The sequence below is a fragment of the Acomys russatus genome, chromosome 22 (assembly GCF_903995435.1).
Source record: "Acomys russatus chromosome 22, mAcoRus1.1, whole genome shotgun sequence".
NCBI classification, from domain to species: domain Eukaryota; kingdom Metazoa; phylum Chordata; class Mammalia; order Rodentia; family Muridae; genus Acomys; species Acomys russatus.
The window spans coordinates 55,320,107-55,338,722 of record NC_067158.1 but is presented as its reverse complement, the minus strand read 5'-3'; the positions used below and the strand labels follow the sequence as shown (position 1 = coordinate 55,338,722).

The 18,616-nt window shown below is 48.4% G+C and overlaps 1 protein-coding gene across 1 annotated transcript in view; it reads right to left on the bottom strand.

Annotated features, from left to right (window-relative positions):
- Limch1 (LIM and calponin homology domains 1) overlaps positions 1-18,616 on the bottom strand; it is a 326,098-nt gene that overhangs the window by 6,130 nt on the left and 301,352 nt on the right. Inside the window, exons 18-25 of the mRNA XM_051165075.1 lie at positions 16,302-16,342; positions 15,055-15,135; positions 12,328-12,420; positions 11,371-11,475; positions 9,930-10,048; positions 7,015-7,136; positions 5,956-6,079; positions 2,102-2,210 (exon numbers count right to left, since the gene is read on the bottom strand). Of these exons, the coding sequence (XP_051021032.1) occupies positions 2,102-2,210; positions 5,956-6,079; positions 7,015-7,136; positions 9,930-10,048; positions 11,371-11,475; positions 12,328-12,420; positions 15,055-15,135; positions 16,302-16,342 (794 nt within the window). The remainder of the gene's footprint in view (positions 1-2,101; positions 2,211-5,955; positions 6,080-7,014; positions 7,137-9,929; positions 10,049-11,370; positions 11,476-12,327; positions 12,421-15,054; positions 15,136-16,301; positions 16,343-18,616) is intronic.

Genomic DNA, 18,616 nt, shown 5'->3' with positions numbered 1-18,616 from the left:
GTGGCCTTGCTGGAGGAGGCGTGTCGCTAGAGGTGGGCTTCGGGGTTTCAAAAGCCCATGGCAGCCCCGGTCTTTTGCTGAGCCTGCTGCCTGTGGTCCCAGATGTCACGTTCTCAATAGCAGCTCCAGCTCCACACCTCTCTGATTTCCCGCCACGATAATCATGGACTCAAATACCCTCTGGAACCCTGAGCCCTAAGTCAAACACTTTCTTTTGTAAAAGAGTTGCCTTGGTCATGGTGTCCCTTCCCAGCAATGGGATGGTAATTAAGACATTGCTCATATGAACCACCTAGGGATTCTTCCACAATCTCCACGTTCGCTGAGCATCTGTCCCAGGTTAGATATGGCACCTTAAGCCAGTTTATGGCAAAAGTAAAAATATATTTTGAGCATCTGAACATTTTATGCTAAGGTTGAGAGATGCTCACTGATTTGCCCTGGGGTTGAGAAGCTGTTACGTGACAATGCAGTGGCTTGAGCGCCTTGGCTTGAGCGCCTGCTCAACTGTTATAAGTAAACGCGTAAGTTTTCAGTCTAGATAGGAGGGCCGTTTCCAGCAGATTGCACCCTACTGGTTTTAAACAAACATGCGGCCAATGGGTTATCACTGGGAACATGACTACCAATAGTCTCAAGGCTCTCCAGGACATCTGCCATAGAGTTACTAAGGACCACGTACGTGCCTTTGTATATTTCCACATGAGTGGCGTGGAACCCTTATTAGCTGTGTGGCCTCAGAGCAGAAGGGAAATGTAGGAGGCAAAGCACTGGGGGGGGGGGGGCGTCCAGGTGCTAGCCCGCTCCAGATGATCAGGCTCAGCCTCTGATTTGTGCTGTATAAGACTAGCTGGGTCACGGGGCACATCAAGCAAACGGTGGGAACTGCATTTCACTGGGTTTGGTCTGATTTGTGAACTTCATTGACTGTCTCTTAGATCAGGGATTAAAGTGAGTTGTCTTAATCCCATACAAATTGGTGTTACAGCCAAGGGAGCTACCAGCGGGAAAGAGGACAGAATCCAAACAGGAAAAGAAAATGTATTAGCGTCGTGCAGAGAAAACGACGACTCAGATTCAGAGGTAGAAGGCTTGGCCTCAAAACCAATTATATTCACTGGTTAGGTGCTCATGAGGAGAAGGAGAGACTTTTGATATGTTGGTGTATGATTCACTCATCTGACAGCAAAGCGAGTATAACCGCCCCTGTGTGGCAGGAGAGCTGGTGACAGAAGCTAGGCCTCCAATTCTGCACTGTGCAGTCCATCTACAATGTTTATTGGTACCTACTCTATCAGGTAGAAAGGAAAAGCGACAAAGACTAAGGAAGGGCTACCCAGGACTCTTCAGCTAAGGTGACTCGCAGCCTCGGTGTGGTTGTGCAGCTAGCAATCTCAGCAGTAGGACACTAAAGCAAAGGACTGGGAGGCGCTTGAGGCCAGCCTCCGCTGCATAGTGAGACCTTGTTTCAAACAACAAAACAAAACACCAAGGAGCTACAACAGCAAATCAACTGACTTAATACAGGGCAGATAAGCCGTGAGCATCTCAGAGGAAGCCGTCATCCTGAGGTCACAGACACATTTGCTGTGAGAACTGAAATCTTACAGCTAGCCACTGCCTCTTACTGGGAAGAAAATACTCTATTAGAGCAACATTTAAAACCCCATCATGCACGCACGCTCACACATAATCACGAGATTTTAAGAACAGCAAAGATACTTTGAATACACCCGTAGGCCCACAAGACTCGGAAGCGCCACATCTCCCAGCATCCAGACTCAACTTCTTGTTCCAGTGTCTGCTTTTAGCAGCAGAAAGCATTAGGAAAGAAACTGCATGGATCCATTTTCCTTCTTCTAGAAGGATATTTTTTCTTCCCAGGGCGACTCAAGGTTGGAGAACTGTAGCCGTAAAGCCGGATGTGACCCACATATCTGTCTGTCCCACGTGGGGGGAGGTTGTGAGGTTACAGGAGGGATTTCTCACTGCAGAAGACCCACAGCCTGATGCCAGCTTGGACAGGACAGTGCTGTGTAGCTACCACTGCGCCGTGTAGGTACCACTGCGCCGTGTAGGTACCACTGTGCCATGTACATACCCTGAAACACTGGATGTGAAAGTAGAGATTCAAGGTCTCAATGGTCATCGCGGCACCTTTTCCCAAGGCTAGCCCACAGGAGGAGCACAGCTTCTTCCCGCTTACAGATCTGGGTCGAAGAAATAAAAAAGGAAAAAGACAGTGAGAACCTTGGCCCGCAGAACAGGCAACCTCACGCAAACATGGAAATGTGGGCTTTTAATAGACCATGACTAAAATGAGCAATACACACAGAACTGACAATGAATACACAATGAAGCAGAGGCCTGTGCTGAAGGGGACGGGCTTCCGTGTGGTGCTCAATCTGCTGTGTCTGTGGCACCTGAGGTGACTCAAGACACAAAGTTTCTATTGCTGTGACAAAACACCATGACCAAAAGCAAATTGGGGGAGGAAAGTGTTTATCTGTCCTACACTTCCAGATCACAGTCCATCACTGGAGGAAGTCAGGACAGGAGCCCAAACAGGGCAGGAACTGATACAGAGGCCCTGGAAGGGTGCTGCTGACTGGCTTGCATCTTCTGACTTGCTTGGCCTGTCTTCTTATAGAATCCAGGACCAGCAGCCCAGGGATGGCTCCACCCACCATGGGCTGGGCCCTCCCCCATTGATCACTAACTGAGAAATGCCTTATAGTTGGATCTCATGGAGGCATCTCCTCAGCTGAGGCGCCTTCCTCTCTGATGACTCTAGCTTGTGTCAAATTGACACACAAAACCAGCCGATATAAGCAGTTTCCATTGCCCTACTAGGGCATTTCCTTTTACAAAGAGTCCATTGTAACAGGAGAGAGGGTGTCTCTCTGAGGCCTCAGAGAGGATTCCTGCTTCACCCTGAGTTCATGGTGTGCTGTCAAGTGCTTCTACCTACAAAAGGAGAGGGCTGGCCAGACAGACACAGAGTCTGCTGGACAGGCACTTGTTTTCTGCTATATTACAAACTCCTGGGGCTGAACCCACCTCCTTCCTCCACCCACAGGCCTGGACACTGTCCACCCACAGACTGGAGCTAAACTCAGCAGGTCACACCAGGTGAGAGGGCTGAGTCAACCACCCACTGCCACCACAGGACTGTCCTCTTACGGCAGCCTTCAGCTACCAGATCGGCTGGCTCCCCACTATGCCTGCTGCTGCAAAGCTCTAGGGGAAATTTACAAACGTGCATTGTCATCTGAGAGCCACAGTGGTACAAAGCAGACAGAGGAGACAGACGGACAGACATTGAGAGGAGGAAGATGTGACCTCATCAAACCCTGTAGATTAAGATTTCCCTTTATCTAACCATGAAAAGAAATCTATCAGTGAAAACCACCGAGTCCTCAGCCGCATGTGCCTGTGATAGATGGGCACTTAGGCAGGGTTTAAAGACAGCATGGGGACCGACTAAAGTCCAGAGCCATGGTTAGAGACCTAGGGAGGGTTCAAGGAGGAGGATGAGGTTTTGTTTTCCTAGCCTTTCCCTGGTTCTGCGGAGGAGCCGGCAGCCCATTGCCCTCTCGAGGTTGAGAATCCTGGAGGCAGAGACGCTGGTTCAGGAGCCCAGCAACTGTCTGGTGAACTTTATTATTAGATTACAGGTCCACAAAATGTCATTAAATCCTAACGGCCACGGGCCAGCCAGCACCACACATCTCGCTTTTTCTACCCCAGGCAGGTGAACAGTACAGGCAGATGGAGATGTTTCCCTGACTCCTCCCCGCTCTGCGTGCATGACAAAGGGATGCAGATGACAAGCCTCTCAGCGTCACCTGGTGAGTGAGCGCTCATCTGGCCAAAATTATACCCATTAAGTGCGGCGAGGGGGGGGGGAGGGCACAAAACAGCCTCGTAAAGGCTTGCTGACCTCTTGTACCTGCTTGGTGACTGGCTGGCAGGGGTAGGAGAACAGGGGGACAGGGGCCCAGCTCGGAAGTTCTCTCGAGGGCCTTTCCTGTAACATGGCAAAGGAGCCCACAGTTATGAAAAGCTAGCAGGAGGCGCAGTCAAAGACATTTTAGCTTGAAACAAAGTCACAGCCAAAAAGGGCACAAGGGTCCTCCGACTGTCACCTTCGCTTACTTGTTTTGAGGCGAGTTCTCACTATGACACCCAGGTTGGCCTCAAACTTTGTCTTCCTCCTTGCTCTGCCTCCCAAGTGTGGGTGTTATGAATACCATGCTTGGTTTTTTGTTCATTTTTGTCTTTTTGGAACAAAATTAGTAAATCTATCTGGAAGGAATGCGCATGCACGTTCGTGAGATCCACGCTGCTGCTGAGGAAGGGGGACGCTGGCCACTCCTTCCTCACTTACAATTGCTGGGCTGTGATTTGAGCTGTGTTGGTGGGGCTGTTCTTGTGCACTGAGTTTCATGCGACACTATGGGCTAAGTGGGACAGAAAGATGAATAAAGATACAGGGAGAAACACTTAAGGGCAGCCTAGGAGTTCAGGGGAAGTATAATTCTTTATAATTAAGACCTTGCAAGTAAAAATGTCACACAGCTAGATTTGTGTAGCCACCTGAGCAAAGAGGCAGGAGGATCTTAGAGGAAGTGATTTATTTTCTTCCTTCCTTCCTTCCTTCCTTCCTTCCTTCCTTTCTAAGACAGGGTTTCTCTGTGTGCTCATGGCTGTCCTGGACTCACTCTGTAGATAGGCTGGCTTCAAACTCACAGAGATCCACCTGCCTCTGCCTTCTGAGTGCTGGCATTAAAGGTGTGCGCCACCACGCCTGGAGGAAGTGATTTTCAGGGCCGCACTTCCTGCTTCACTAGGCGGTGAGAAATCACAAGGGCCCCAATTTGATGTGGCCAGCATGCCATGCGGGTGCACTGGCTGCTTAGAGTGCCCGTGTGGTATCAAGTTGTCGGCTTTGAAAAGCTAATTTTGTGAGCGAAGAACTAGTAGGGACAGAGAAAGGGACAAGGAAAGAAAGACTAGAACACAGAGATGGACAAAGTTGCTCATGCCTCCTGGCTGCTTGACTAGCTGTGAAGAGCCCCTCCAGTCCTCAGGGGGTTCTCGTCTCTTGGCTGCTTGACTAGCTGTGAAGAGCCCCTCCAGTCCTCAGGGGGTTCTCGTCTCCTGTCTCCAAAAGCCACACTTTCAAAACATAAGTGCCATGGCTTGAAAGAAAAAAAGAAAAGAAAAGAAAGAAAGAAAACAAACAAACAAACAAACAAAAACCAAAAAACCAAAGGCTGAAAGTCAGGGCTACAGCCAATCGGAGAAATCGCATCCAGTTGATCCGAGCTCCTGCTGCCTCTGGAGCCGCAGGTATCCAGCCACAAACATGGAACAGTACCAGAGAAAGGCGGCAGTGGTTCAACTCGGCTGTTGAGAAGCAAGGAAAACTAGCGGTGCATCCTTCTGACCTCGGTGCGGTGCTGGTTATCTGCAGGAGAATCTGGTGGCGAGGGTATCAGTCTCACTGCCACTTGAGGAGGAGGAGGAGGCTAAGGCAGGGAAAAACTGGGTCCCTTGCTCGAGGCTCTGTGTACGTGGCAGAGACAAAATCTGAACCCACACAGTCCGGATCCAACCGGGATGACTCTAGTGACTGCATGGCTGCACTGCGGCCTCCCCCGCGAAGCTCCGAGTAGATTCCTCTAACACCTAACCAGCCAAATTCTGTGGGCAAGACACGCACTCTTCATCTGCAAGCTGGGGTTATCAGCCTCATCTCATCACTGGGAAGGCTACACTGAGAGCAATCATTTTAAAAACTCTGTAAGTCACACCCAAGTGCCGCCACATAATTTAAATGGAGACAAAGCCCAAACGCGCTGCTGCCATCTTCGTATCTCACACTTCTCCGCACTAAGCCAACACACTAAGAAAGGAGGAATCCCACACCCATCTTATTTGTCTACTCACTTCCGCCTTTCACCCGGAGACTCAATCTGATGATTGACGCTTCTAGCCAGGGGCAGGGTCTTGGGCTTCACACCCTCCGACATGTCTGCTGGCGGGTTTGAGATCTGTTGATCCTGAGGTGGATCTGAGACCAAGAAAGGGACATAAGTGTGTTCACCCAAATGGCTTTGATACCTAGTAAGCCCCCTTCCTCTAAAGCACTGATGCCTGCTGGTCCTCACAGTAATTCTGTGTGCACTGTGCTGCACATCTATCTCAGTCAGGCCCCGGCACAGTCTGTCCTTCAAGGGCATTTTGGGTGGGTATGTGTTGGGGGAAGGGAGGTTACGTTCAGTGGTGGAGCTTAGGAACTTGAGGAATACATGGTTTATGATCACCTAAAGGTTTCTTGTGAAGTCTCCCTTTGATTGAAATGCTTTTGATTTTGCGTATGGATTTTTTTTGCCTGCATGGATGTCTGTGACTCACACGCAGGCAGTGCCCATGGATGCCATAAGAGGGCGTCACATAACCCTGGATCTGGAGTTACAGTTGTGAGCTGTCATTTAGGTGCTGGGAACCGAGCCTGGCTCCTCTGAGAGTTTAGTCACTGCTCTTAAGCACTGAACCACCTCTCTGGGCCCCTCCGTTTAAATAAAAAAAAAAAAAAATGCATTTATTTATTTTGTGGGGAAGGAGCACATGCCACAGGTGTGTGTGTGTGTGTGTGTGTATGTGTGTAGGCCAAACAACTTTTGGAAGTTGCTTCTCTCTTTCCACTACATGAGCGTTAAGGCTTGAACTCAGACCATTAGGCTTAGTGGCAAGCACTCTACTCATGGAGTCATCGCACCAGCCACAAAGTCTTAGTTTTTAACATGCTAATGTCTGTTCTCACCCAGACCCAGATGATACCATGCAGAGTCTGGTCTCATGGCAGGAGCTTATGTGTTATATATTTAACCAAAGCTAAAGGTAAGAGGCCCTTAGAGAGAAATGTGTGGGCAGCAGAGGTCAGTTCTGGACAACGTGAAGGGTTTACAGGAACTTAAATATTGGAATTTATCTCTTCATTCTCACCCTGAGCTGGCTGTGGGTTTGTAACACAGGGTGGGGCTCCAGCCTCTGCCCCGAGCTGCGGGTCCTGATGGATTCCTTCTGACATGGAGTTTTCAGAGTGCGCTGAAGGCCCTTGAGTTAGGCTGCTAAAAAAAACAGAACAAAACAAAAACATACTTCAGAGCAGAGATAAAAACAACTGGATTAACCTTTGTTCTTATACCTGATGACACAGAGCTAGCAGTTATATAGGCTAAGAAAAAGAAATAGACGGTTTATTCTTTTTAAACTAGATCTAAAACTATTACAAAATATTATGCAGTTTTAGTGCCCATCAACTTAGCAAATTCACAGAACAATCACCTCTGCGGCCCTGCCTGCCCACCGGGCTCTTCACACTCTAGGGAGCTGGCCCGAAGTGCCCACATTTTCACTAGGACAGCAGTTATCATAAGTGCCACTTGATGCCGGCATGGTGAAGCACACCTGCAGCTCCAGCACTCAGGAGGCAGAGGCAGAAGAATCACAAGTTCAAGGCCAGCCTGGGGCACATGGTGAGTTCAAGGCCAGCCTGGGGCACATGGAGAGTTCAAGGCCAGCCTGGGGTACATGGAGAGTTCAAGGCCAGCCTGGGATGCATAGTGATATGTCATCTCAGAATAAATGAATAAACAGACGACAAATCACTGGGGCCAGTTGGCATCTCTGCAGCTCTGGTTAATTCCCCAGCCTTTCAATGGCTTCTCTGTGCAAAGAAAGGAAAGATTTAAGGAGATTTTCTGGTGACAATGTAGAGAAAGCAAACAGCAAATGCAGAGGCAATGCCTGTCTGAAGAACCAGCAAAAGTACACATGCAGGGGGATCCTTCAAGTCTTCCTGACTAACATTTCAGTTCCCAGACTTTGGAGCAGTGTTATCTGGAAACAAATGCTCTTCTGGAGTGTAGGGGGAATTTAAATCCAGCACAGCTCTAATCTCTCTGGCTGGAATACAGATACACACTTAGCACACACTCTTAATCACAAACAGTGTAAGAAAGTTAGTTTGTAGAAGGAAGCAGCCATGTTTGAAAATGATATCTAACTGAGGGGCAAAGTGATGAATCAGAGAAAGACTTGACAGAATGAGTCAGAGATAGGATACGCCCAGCTCTCATGGGAACAGGACAGGAAAGAGAGGCTACTTAAGAGCAGCGCAGTAGAGTTGAGACAGCAGAGAGAGAGAGAGAGAAGACAATACCATAGGGTAAATTAGAGGGTTCAGTAGAGAGGATAGTGCAGTAGGGTTGAGCACAGGCAGTTTGGGGCAGTTCAGTTTGTGGCATTGAGAAGCAGAGCAGTTTAGGAGAGGCCAGTTTGAATCAGTCAGCTTGGTGACAAGCTTGAGCCAGAACAGCTGAGTTGAACGAGCCAGCCAGAGTTCAGAAAGAGCTAGGAAGGGTAAGCTTATTCAGCAGTAAGGAGGCTGGAAGCTGAAGCCTTTAAAGTCTGGGCTTGCAGAAGATTAGACTGTACGGAGGCTAGAAACTTCCAGGCCTAGGCTTAGAGATAGCTAGATAGAAATGCTTTGGGCTCAGCTCAAGCTATGTATCAGTATAGCTCTCATGTCATTCCCCTCCCCCCCCCCCCACTCCCCGCTCCCCCACCCAAGGAAATAAAAACATTTACACCGGTGGCCCTGTCAGTCTTGGTGGTCTGTGCTCAATGGCAGCAGCTCACTCTGTGCAAAGCCTCACCAGGACTCTGCTCCCAGCCAACCTTTCACCTCGACCAGTCTACCACACCTAGACAGCCTTTCTCATCCTCGGGTCCCGGTGGGATTCTGTAAACATGTTATGGGTGCATGCATGCTTGCTGACCCCTATCTGGGACCTCACACCTGAGGCAAGCATCCGTTTCTTAAGGAGGATGCGAGTAGCAGAGGGCTGGCAGCTTTCGGGGCTTCCTGTGGATTCCTTCCAGATCAGGCCTGGGTGGCATCGATAACCCAAGGCTCCGGTCTGAAGTAGTTTGTGTGCTCAGGATTCAGTTTTGGGTCTCCCACGGGACATCTAGAGTCCCCGTGTGAAGTGACTCCCCGTGGTTGCTCCAACAGACCAGTCACCCACCATAACTAGAGTAAAGACGCTCACATCGGCGAGGACACCAGCAGCCAACCATTGAAGGTGGGACCTCAGGACCTGGCTTGAACTCCTTTTCAAGGGACTGAAAGCTTTAGGATTTGAGTGGACAACAAGCTTTTTTTTTTTTTTTTTTAAATACAATTTCCTTTATTTAAAACAGCTTTCCCAGCTGGGCCTTGTGGCACACCTCTTTAATCCCAGCACTCGGGAGGCAGAGGCAGGTGGATCCTTGTGAGTTTGAGGCCAGCTTGGTCTACAACGTGAGTCCAGGGCAGCCAAGGCTACATAGAGAAACCCTGTTTTTTCAAAAAACCAAAAGAAGCAAGCATGCAAACAAAACAAAACAGCTGTAGCTGTCCCTTGTTAAATTATTTTACATCATGATTAAAACATTTAAACCTGAGTATGTGCATCTGCTTATGTGTGATGTGTGTGCACACATGTCACAACACACATGTGGAGGGCAGAGAGTGACCGTGGAGTTGGGTCTCTCCTACCTTTGTGTGGTTTCTGGGGACTGAACTCAGGTTACAGACCTGAACTGCAAGCACCTTCACCCTCTGGTACGTCTCGCTGCCTCTTGAAATTAATTTTTCTTTTGAGATACACTTTCATTATGCACCCAAGGCTGACTTCACACTTTTGCCTCTCCTGTCACCACACCAAGGGCACTGACTTGAGAGCTGCTGTAGCGGGCTTAAACAGCATTGCTTGTTAGAGCGATCATTTAGAGCGGCGGGTCCCGGGAGTACATGACAGAGCTGGGCTTTGAGGACTCCCCTGGAGGCCAGGAGGCTGGGGCTGAGCACACACCTGTCCTCCTCTGGCAGGCTGCTTTCCCTAGTGCTGAGCGACGGGTCACTGCCATTCTCCTGGAAAGGTGTCTTCTGTCTTCTCTCTTTTTCTTTGTCTGGACACTTTTCCATCTTATCCTGATTGGAAAAAATTGGGATCCCTTTGAATATAATTTTTAAACACACCAGACATTTATGGTGTTCAGATATTCCATTTTGACTGTGGGATATCTAAACCCATTCCCTACCCCCTTTCCTTTCTTTGAATAATGAAAATGCCCATTTATTTGCTCTAAAACTTAAATAAGTTATTTTTTAAAGTTACTATAATTTATTCAGATTAAATCCCAACTGTCATCTCCTCACTTGTATTTTCCCGTCCCCACCTTCCCTCCTCCTTCTGCCCAATCCCCTCCCCTAGACCTCTGACAGAAGGGGACCTCCTCCCCCACCACATGGCCACAGCCTATCAGGTCTCATCAGGATAGCCAGCTACAGAAATTATTAGTATGTACTTTCTGTACAAGTGAATGAGATTCATATACATGCATACAGTGTGCTCTGGCCAAAGCCCCCCTGTTCTTCTACCTCTGCCCCGACCCTGTTTTGTCAACCCCACTGCCTACAATTTGAAGAATAGCCTTCTAAACTAACAGATTTCAAAATACCTAGAATAAATGTGCAACCGAGATCTAAACATTATCACAAAAGTGATGGGCCAGGAGCACCCCCATCCCGCCCCCCCCCCTTCCAAACAAAATGAAGTCATGGGCCTGCTCACTTTAGGACAAATGGCCTCTGGGGTCCGTGGGTTATTTTTCTTTGCTAGTCTTGGCATGTTTCTATCTCGTGTGTCCTTCCACCAGCTAACTTAGGGGATGAGTGGCCAAATGGGCCTTTACAGGTCCTCTCCACCCTCAAAGACATGTCAAGTTTGTGTGGAATTTTTGGCATAAGGTGCTTTTTGTGGCCGCTGGTGGGGACCGTACTATGGGCGTGTCTGTATGGTTGTGTCTGTATGGGCGTGTCTACTGCTGCAAAATAATGGGGAGGAATGCATAGTGAGGGTGGGGGGACACACCAGGAGGGGACACACCAGGAGGGGACACGCTGGGGAGGGGCACGCCAGGGAGGGGCATGCTGGGGAGGGGCACATGGCTATGGAAAGAAAGAGTGATCCCTGAGCCAGACAGAGAGAAGGTTCTGGCACATAGGTTTACCGCTGGAGATTTGCTAGTCTGCCTGGGAAGATCCATCCAGGGCAGTGGCTGCTGCTCTGCAGGGAAGGAAGGAGCTTAGGGCTTGGTGAGGGCAGTGATGGCATGCTGGGTGAAATGGCCACACAGGAGCTAATGTGGCTTTGGAGGGATAGCCACACCTGGCTTTTAGCTACTTAATGTGACGGGGAAACCTGTCTTAAGTTATTTGTGTCACAGACTGGTTTTCATCAGTGATCTTACCACCGTCCCACTGCCTTCAGCCGAGGAGGAGGAAGTAGACAGCGGGTCCGCAGAACTTGAGGAGACAGTGAATGGAACCACAGTGTCTTCAATTATCTTACGCTCCTAACACAAAGACAGGAATGAATGAAACAAGGAAAAATGTATTTTTAATTAATTTATTTATTCATTTTACATCCTGGTTGTAGTCCCCTCCCTCCACTCCTCCCAGTCCCACCCTCCTTCCCCTAGAGAAAAAAATCTACCATAACATATCAAAATAAGCAGGGCATTAAAGGAATCTTATTTTTTTTCCAGAGCATACAAAACAAATAACACCAAGTGGGTAGTAGTTTAGAACTTTATACTGATTCTACAAACTTTAATTGGTGTTACAGAAGAGCACAGTGAAGGACAGCCACTGTGGAGCTGATCGGCTAGCAAAGTTCCCAGCAGTGGTGACCACAACAAATTTTAGATAATAGACACTTTAGCTATCTTCCAACTTCTGTGCTGTGCCCTGTTTGTTGTTGTGTTGAAAACATTAAACAGGCCACAAGTCTCCTCCACAAATTCCTCTAGCATGGTGTAGTCAGCAGGATGCATTTAGCTGCAATGCCAGAATTATCCTATGAAGCTAATTCATTACTGCCAAACATACTCGCTACAAGCAGGTACGTGTGTGCGCGCGCACACCCCCCCCCCCCTGCTGTTTTTAATGTTATCTAGGACAGATCAAAACTCAAGCTGACTAGAGAACTGGTGTGATTATAGCAGCTTCCCGAACACGGTACAATCCTTTCTTCCCACAATCCACTTGGTGGCGGGGTTAGGGAGACTGATGGGACACTGCTGTGAGCACGTGTCAGACACGGCAGGCAGCCGCGTGCGCACAGCACGTGCTGCAGACACAAAGGGTGGTGACGGACACTGAAGAGCCGGGCTGGCAGAGTCACGTTCTCCTGGTGGACTTCCTACCTCCTCGTAGTATCTGCGCTCTTCTTCTTCCACCTCCTTTTGGGCCCTTTCCCACTCTTCCTTCAGCTTGTCTTGCTCCTTCTGGTACCTCTCCTGTTACGGGACACCCAGAGAACATTTGGAAGCGACCACTGCACTCATCGCTGGGATGTTCCACTTCTTCTAAAGCACCATGTACACTGTGCTGCAAGCTATTACTCACGAGTGAGGATGTGGGGGTCTAACGCATGCGCAGTACATTAAGAACGAGGTTCTGTTCTGCAGGGAGCACGTGGGGGTCTAACGCAAGCGCAGCACAGTAAGAAAGAGGTTCCGCTGTGCATCATGCATACAAGTTAGGCTCAGGCAGCGGTCTGAATGAGAACTGTGCCCCGTTGGCACGTGCGCTTGGGCATTTGGCTCCAGTTGGGACGTGGCGCTTTGCTAGGGGATGTGTATCACTGGGGTTGGCTCTGACGCTTTAGGGCCCTCCATCACTTCCTGTTCCCGCTGCTTCCTGCGTGTGCGAATGAAGTGTGACCCACTTTGCTTTCTGACTGCCAGGTGGGCCTCCAGCTCCTGTTGCCGTGCCTTTCCCACTACGATGGACAGTAGCTATCTGGAACCGTGAGCCAAATTAAAGCTTCTTCCCCTAACTCGCTTTTTGTAGGGGATTTTTTTTTTTTTTTTTTTAAATCACAGAAACAACAAAGTGACTAGTCCTGACATGTGAAATCCCAGGGAAGCCACATTTCTGCTGTTGTGTTTTGCAGAATTTCTCTTCAGAGAAGATGAAAAAAAAAAAAAAAAAAAAAAAAAATCAATGCTCTTCCTCAGCTTGGGTAGTGATCGGTAGGCACACCTAGGGTTTGCTTCATCTGATCCTTTCAGGGGTGAGTGCAGCTATTTTACTACATATTTAACTGGTCTGCAGGCGTGGTTGCCTAGCATGTGCCCTGATCTGAGTTTGAGCCCCATCCCTGCCAAAAGTAATAACCAAGCAACCAACCAAAACCAACCAACATTGCTACCAATGAAGGTTAATGAAGTATAAAAACCTGCTAGGTCTATAAGAGAGACAGAGCAGAAAGATCCAAAGAGCTCAAGATGACCACCAGCTGAGTGGGCAGAAGTGCTCTGCTTATCACCATGGCAACGAGAAGAGATCTTGAATTAAGAGAGCCTTTAAACAGCTCATTGCATCAAATGCTTTGGTGTGATCGCTTCTGTCCTCGTGCTCAGAAATGGTTCAATACTCGACACCACTTCTGAGAGAAAACAAACCACTTGGGATAAGAATGGTATAAAAAGACATGCAGGGAGTCCCTGATAGGTAATCAGGAAGGGGGAAAAAAAGGAGATTACATGAAGATTAAAATCAATGTTTGAACTGAGAACTGATCTCAGGGACACCTCAAGGACTGGTGTTCTCATGGTACAGACAAAGGAGACATGGGCTCGGGCACACACTGGTTTCTGTCAGCCGTGTGGAGCTATGACAGCACTGTGAATCTCTCTGGGGGTGGTGCTGAGGTGTCCCCAGACAGCAGTGTCCTATCATGACTTAGGTGCACAGGCTTTCATGGGGACACGTGTAGACTGGGGTTCTTGCTAGTTCTAGTAGAGGCACTGCTGGCCAACCCACGGCAGGCTCTGGAGATACATATCACAAGGGCTGGGCATGGCGGTGCATGACTGTAATCCCAGCACTCAGGAGGAAGACAGGAGGGTCTCTGTAAATTCCCGACTAGCCAGGGTTACCTAGTGAGTCTCGAAAACAAACAAAACATGAAACTAAATCCCATTTCCAAAACAAATAGAATGGTACCCCTCACTCTAGAATACCATAGCACTGAGCAGGGGAATCCAGGCATTCTTACTTTCATTTTAGCAACCAGGGCCTAAGCCTCTGCTGTTTTCAAATAGTTGGCTTTACCACCAAACCCACTCCCTCACCCATGGGAATCAGGGCAGAGGGTTAGGACAAAATATGAAGAGAAAGAAGAATAAATTACATTGTTTTTCAGTCCTAGCGGAGCCAGGAGGCATCAGATTTAATGAGGTTTACAATGCCTCTAGGTGAGTGTTTGCGTTGTGTGGTGGAGACAGCACAGCTTTAGAGTTGTAAAGGCTAAGATGTGGGTCCAGACTCCGCACCCGTCAGCTTTATGACATCAGGTGGTAAATCTAATCTCTGTGAACCATCACGTCCTCAACCAAGAATGGGCTATGCATTTGTGTTTCCAGCCCAGCCCAAGTGTACAAGTGGGTCAGTTCCGAAGGTCGCCAGCTCACTTTGGCCATGAAGCAAGTGGAAGCAAGTTACGTTTTTTTTCCCCCTTAGAGTATTTCTAGAATTGATCACAGAGAAATGGAATGATATCCCATTGAAGGTATTGGACTGATGACAAATTTAATTCTACCTGAATGCTATGGGCTAGCTTTTGGGTAGTTCGCCCTTATTGCTTCTTGAGCTGGGAAGTGATGGTGAGGGAGGTCATGAGCACAGGTGGACTGACCCTTCATAGTCACTAATGTGAGTCACTGCCCCCACCTCTCCTCGTCACCGGACCTGCTGGCAGGAAGAAGCAGGTGCCAGACGCCTTTGCCCGGACACAAAGCATTGATAAGATTCACGGCTTCCTGAGAACTGCACTCCATGTTTCCTGTGCTAAACATCTATCCGATGTGGCAGGTGCTAAGAGTGCGGAGTTCCAGAACACGGGGGAGTCAGCAGGTGGGTCCTACCTGGAGCAGCCGCTCTTGCTCCTGCTGCCATTTCTCCTGTCGCCTGCGCTCCTCTTCCGGGTCCCACGTCCAGCACTTAAACTGCTCAGGAAAAGTAAAGAAACAAACAAACAAAGCAATCCCATGATAAGAACTCAGGCAGGTCCTCAAGGACCGGTCAGGGCAAGAAAAGACAACTGACCTCCAACATGGCACCCAAGGGACATAGAGACAAGCCATTATATATATATATATATATATATAAATGTCCTTTTTGGTGGCAGAAACCGTTTCCCAAACTTAAGCCCTTTTTACTCTTGATTCCAAATGCTGGGTTGGTTCTAGGCCTCGTGGATGATGGAAACTCATGGCAATTAACCATGGGAACGGATGTCTTAGGAGATTCCATTTTCCGAAGCAAGATGCTCACTGTGCACGCTAATTGTGGCTCATAGGCCAGGGCAAATGCATTTCTTTTCCGTCCCCACTCAGGGGCACATGAATAGTTTGGCACCTTTGCTGCCCATGTAGTTTAAGATGGAAGCCAGTGGGTCGTACCATCCTATTCAGCTCCGCGTGGCGATGCTAGCCTTGGGGCTATCCTGGGGTTTTTAGCTTCTAGGAAACTCGGGGTTAGCAGTATTGGTTAATGACTGGCCCTTCACATGTGGTTCCTAGTTGTGAAATGTGGCTGGAGATATCAAGGGCACGAGACACTGCATATCGGCATTTACACAATGCTTTCAATTAAGGCTCGTAACTACTCTGAAAGAATGCTATTTTGCATATCACTGAACAGTCAAGGAAGATTAAAAGGGGAGGATTTGTAAATTACCTCCAGTGTCATGCATACTAGCACAGGCTAGTACACTTGTGCTCAAGGATGGAAAGGGACCAGCCTTTGTTTCCAGGCAGGACAGACTAGCTACCGCACATACGGATAATCCACGCCTTTATGGTCTTCCAGGCAACATTAAATTGATGTTTCAAAATAAAAAATTTTGGATCACAGTTTTGTTTGAATACTCTTTAAGAAAATCAAATAAATACAAGTTAAAAAAAAAATCACTCTAGCCAGGCACAGTGGCACATGCCTTTAATCCCATCACTCAGGAGGCAGAGGCAGGTGGATCATTGTGAGTTTGAGGACAGCCTGGTCTACAAAGTGAGTACAGGACAGCCAAGGCTACAGAGAAACCCAGTGTCAAAAAAAAAAAAAAAAAAATCACTTTAAATTTATGACTTTGCTCTTTAAGAGGGATACTTACAGGTGTAGTCACGGGGGACTTTTCACTGCTTGGAGAATCCGCTACACAGAATAAAAGAAAGAAAAGAAGGCACCGCTGTGAGTAGCTTCTGGCTGTGCTGGTCCTTTGATCTTCTCAGTTGAGTGTAGTTCCTATGTTAACTTCAGCGGTATTAGAAAATCACAATAAAGCAGAGCCCTGCGGCAGGCTGTGCCCGTCACCAAAAGGAACGAAGAGTGTAGCGCGCTGCATAGCACCAGGTACGAGGCTCTAGGGAGCAACTACAGCTAGCAGGGCTGCTCTAGCACACCTTGCATCCTGGCGGCGAGGGGAGCGGGTCCCCCACTGCCTGACAAAGAGAAGTACCACACCAAGAGGCCAGATGTCATCCAGGAAGAACAGAGAGGGACACAGTTAACAAGAGAAGCACCGCACTTGTCACTTCTGATCTTTGTTTTAAAGGGGGAAAGAGCCAGGTGGGTGAGGGTGGCGTTATTTCCTTGACATCTTAAAATCAATAGAAAGTTCTGTGAAATTCCTCCTGATTTTAGTGCAGCAAGTGCTGATGCCAGAGAACAAGCTCACTGCTAACTGTGTCGCAAACAAGCATCTCTCTTTAAAAAGTATCTTAAATCAGAAACGAATGCAAACGCCAAACACCACTGGTTGCCCCAACATGGATTTTTACATAAAGAAACACAGCTATCCAGTGTGCTCTTTACCTGCCTGGGAGAAAAACTGGGACCGTCGCCAAGAGTTCTGAACTCCCAGCGGAACACTGGCACTGCCAGGCAGGTCTAGATCAGACAGCAAAATAAAACAAACAGAAATCCTTGAAACTGGGTGGAAACTGAGCAGAACACTTCCTCATGTGTCAAAGACGGGTCAGTTGCAGGTGACCTAGGAATTGGACATCTCTGACCCTAGCATGGAAGACTTCTCACCAGAATACCCACAAAAGCCAATGAGATGGACCACGGGCAGGAGAACTGGCTGGCCTATGTCCTGTTGTGTGGGTGCTGAGTGAAAGGTTTTAGGTCTGTACTTAGTAGGGATGTCACTTAAGGGTTAAAGGTCAAGATGACACAGCAGTGTGTTATGCAGTGGCAAATCTACCGGAGTATAAAAGGCAACAGAGATGTGTGGTGGGCTTGTTGTCCATGTTACATCCGAGGGAAGGGGTGAAGTCTGTGGCTCACCAAGCACACACAACTCCTGACAAACATTTGCACCCTGTGCGCTAGGCTCTGCGACTTCCATTCTCAGAGCAGTGAGCACTGCAGGGCAAAGCCCAGGCTTCATGAAGACCCAACTTACCCTAGGTAGACAACATTTTCCTGTTTCCGGAGAGTTGGGTAAAGGAAATCTGTCAGCGCTAACTGTATTTTATGAATGTCCCCAAGTGTTGAAAGGTGATATTGGTGTACACGTGTGTGCTCAGGTGGGGGGGGGGGAATCTGTGGAGCCTTGCTCGGGTGGACAGGCAGTGGCCCATGTGAGAATCTATAAACAGATGACTTTACAGATGTTGGGGAGACACCAATTTCTGGGGATGGGGAGAGAATTTATGAGGTGTGGCTCTGGGGCCTCTGGTTCCTTTGGATTAGATGCTGGATTCACGCCAGTCACTTAAGAGTGCCCCGACTTCTTCTGTCTGGGCCATAACCCATGACTTCTCTCAGCACACTCCAGCCGAAGACCAATACACCTACAAAGGTTGCATTTGTTGGAGGCCTCTGGCTTCCGTGAGAGTCTACATAAGCACTACAGTGGGTTTCACATCCATCTGCAGTGTCTCTTAGGCCCCATTTAAAGACGTATTTCAAGTCTTTCAGGTCGGGATTCCTGGCTGCCACATGAGTGTCACCTGGACACTGTGGACATGCTGAAGTACAGAGAGAGCCTCTGGCCGGAGCTACAGGGCCAGACCCCGAGGGTCGGAGGCCAGCCCTGCGGACCCAGGCACACACTCGTGTTTGGGAACCACCGCTTCAAGTCGCACAAATTGCATCACTGACACGTCAATGCTTTTTTTTTTTTTTTTTTTAACACATTCAAGAAGTTTATCATTTGTGTCTAGCTGGCTCTATATTTCCACCTTTATTGCTATTATTCTACAATCACTAACTCCAGTTCTCCTAAGAGCCAGTGTGTGGTTATTTCTACTTGACAGGTGGTTAAACTGAAAGGGAAAGAGCTTGCAGCTAAGAACTCGATGAGCAAGGATTTGAACACACGTGCTCCATCTCCAGTGCTCATGAAGCACACATCACAACAGAACAAGTGCCTGCCAAGCTCAGTTCCCCCTTAAGGAATTACCCTTAAAGCACTCTAGT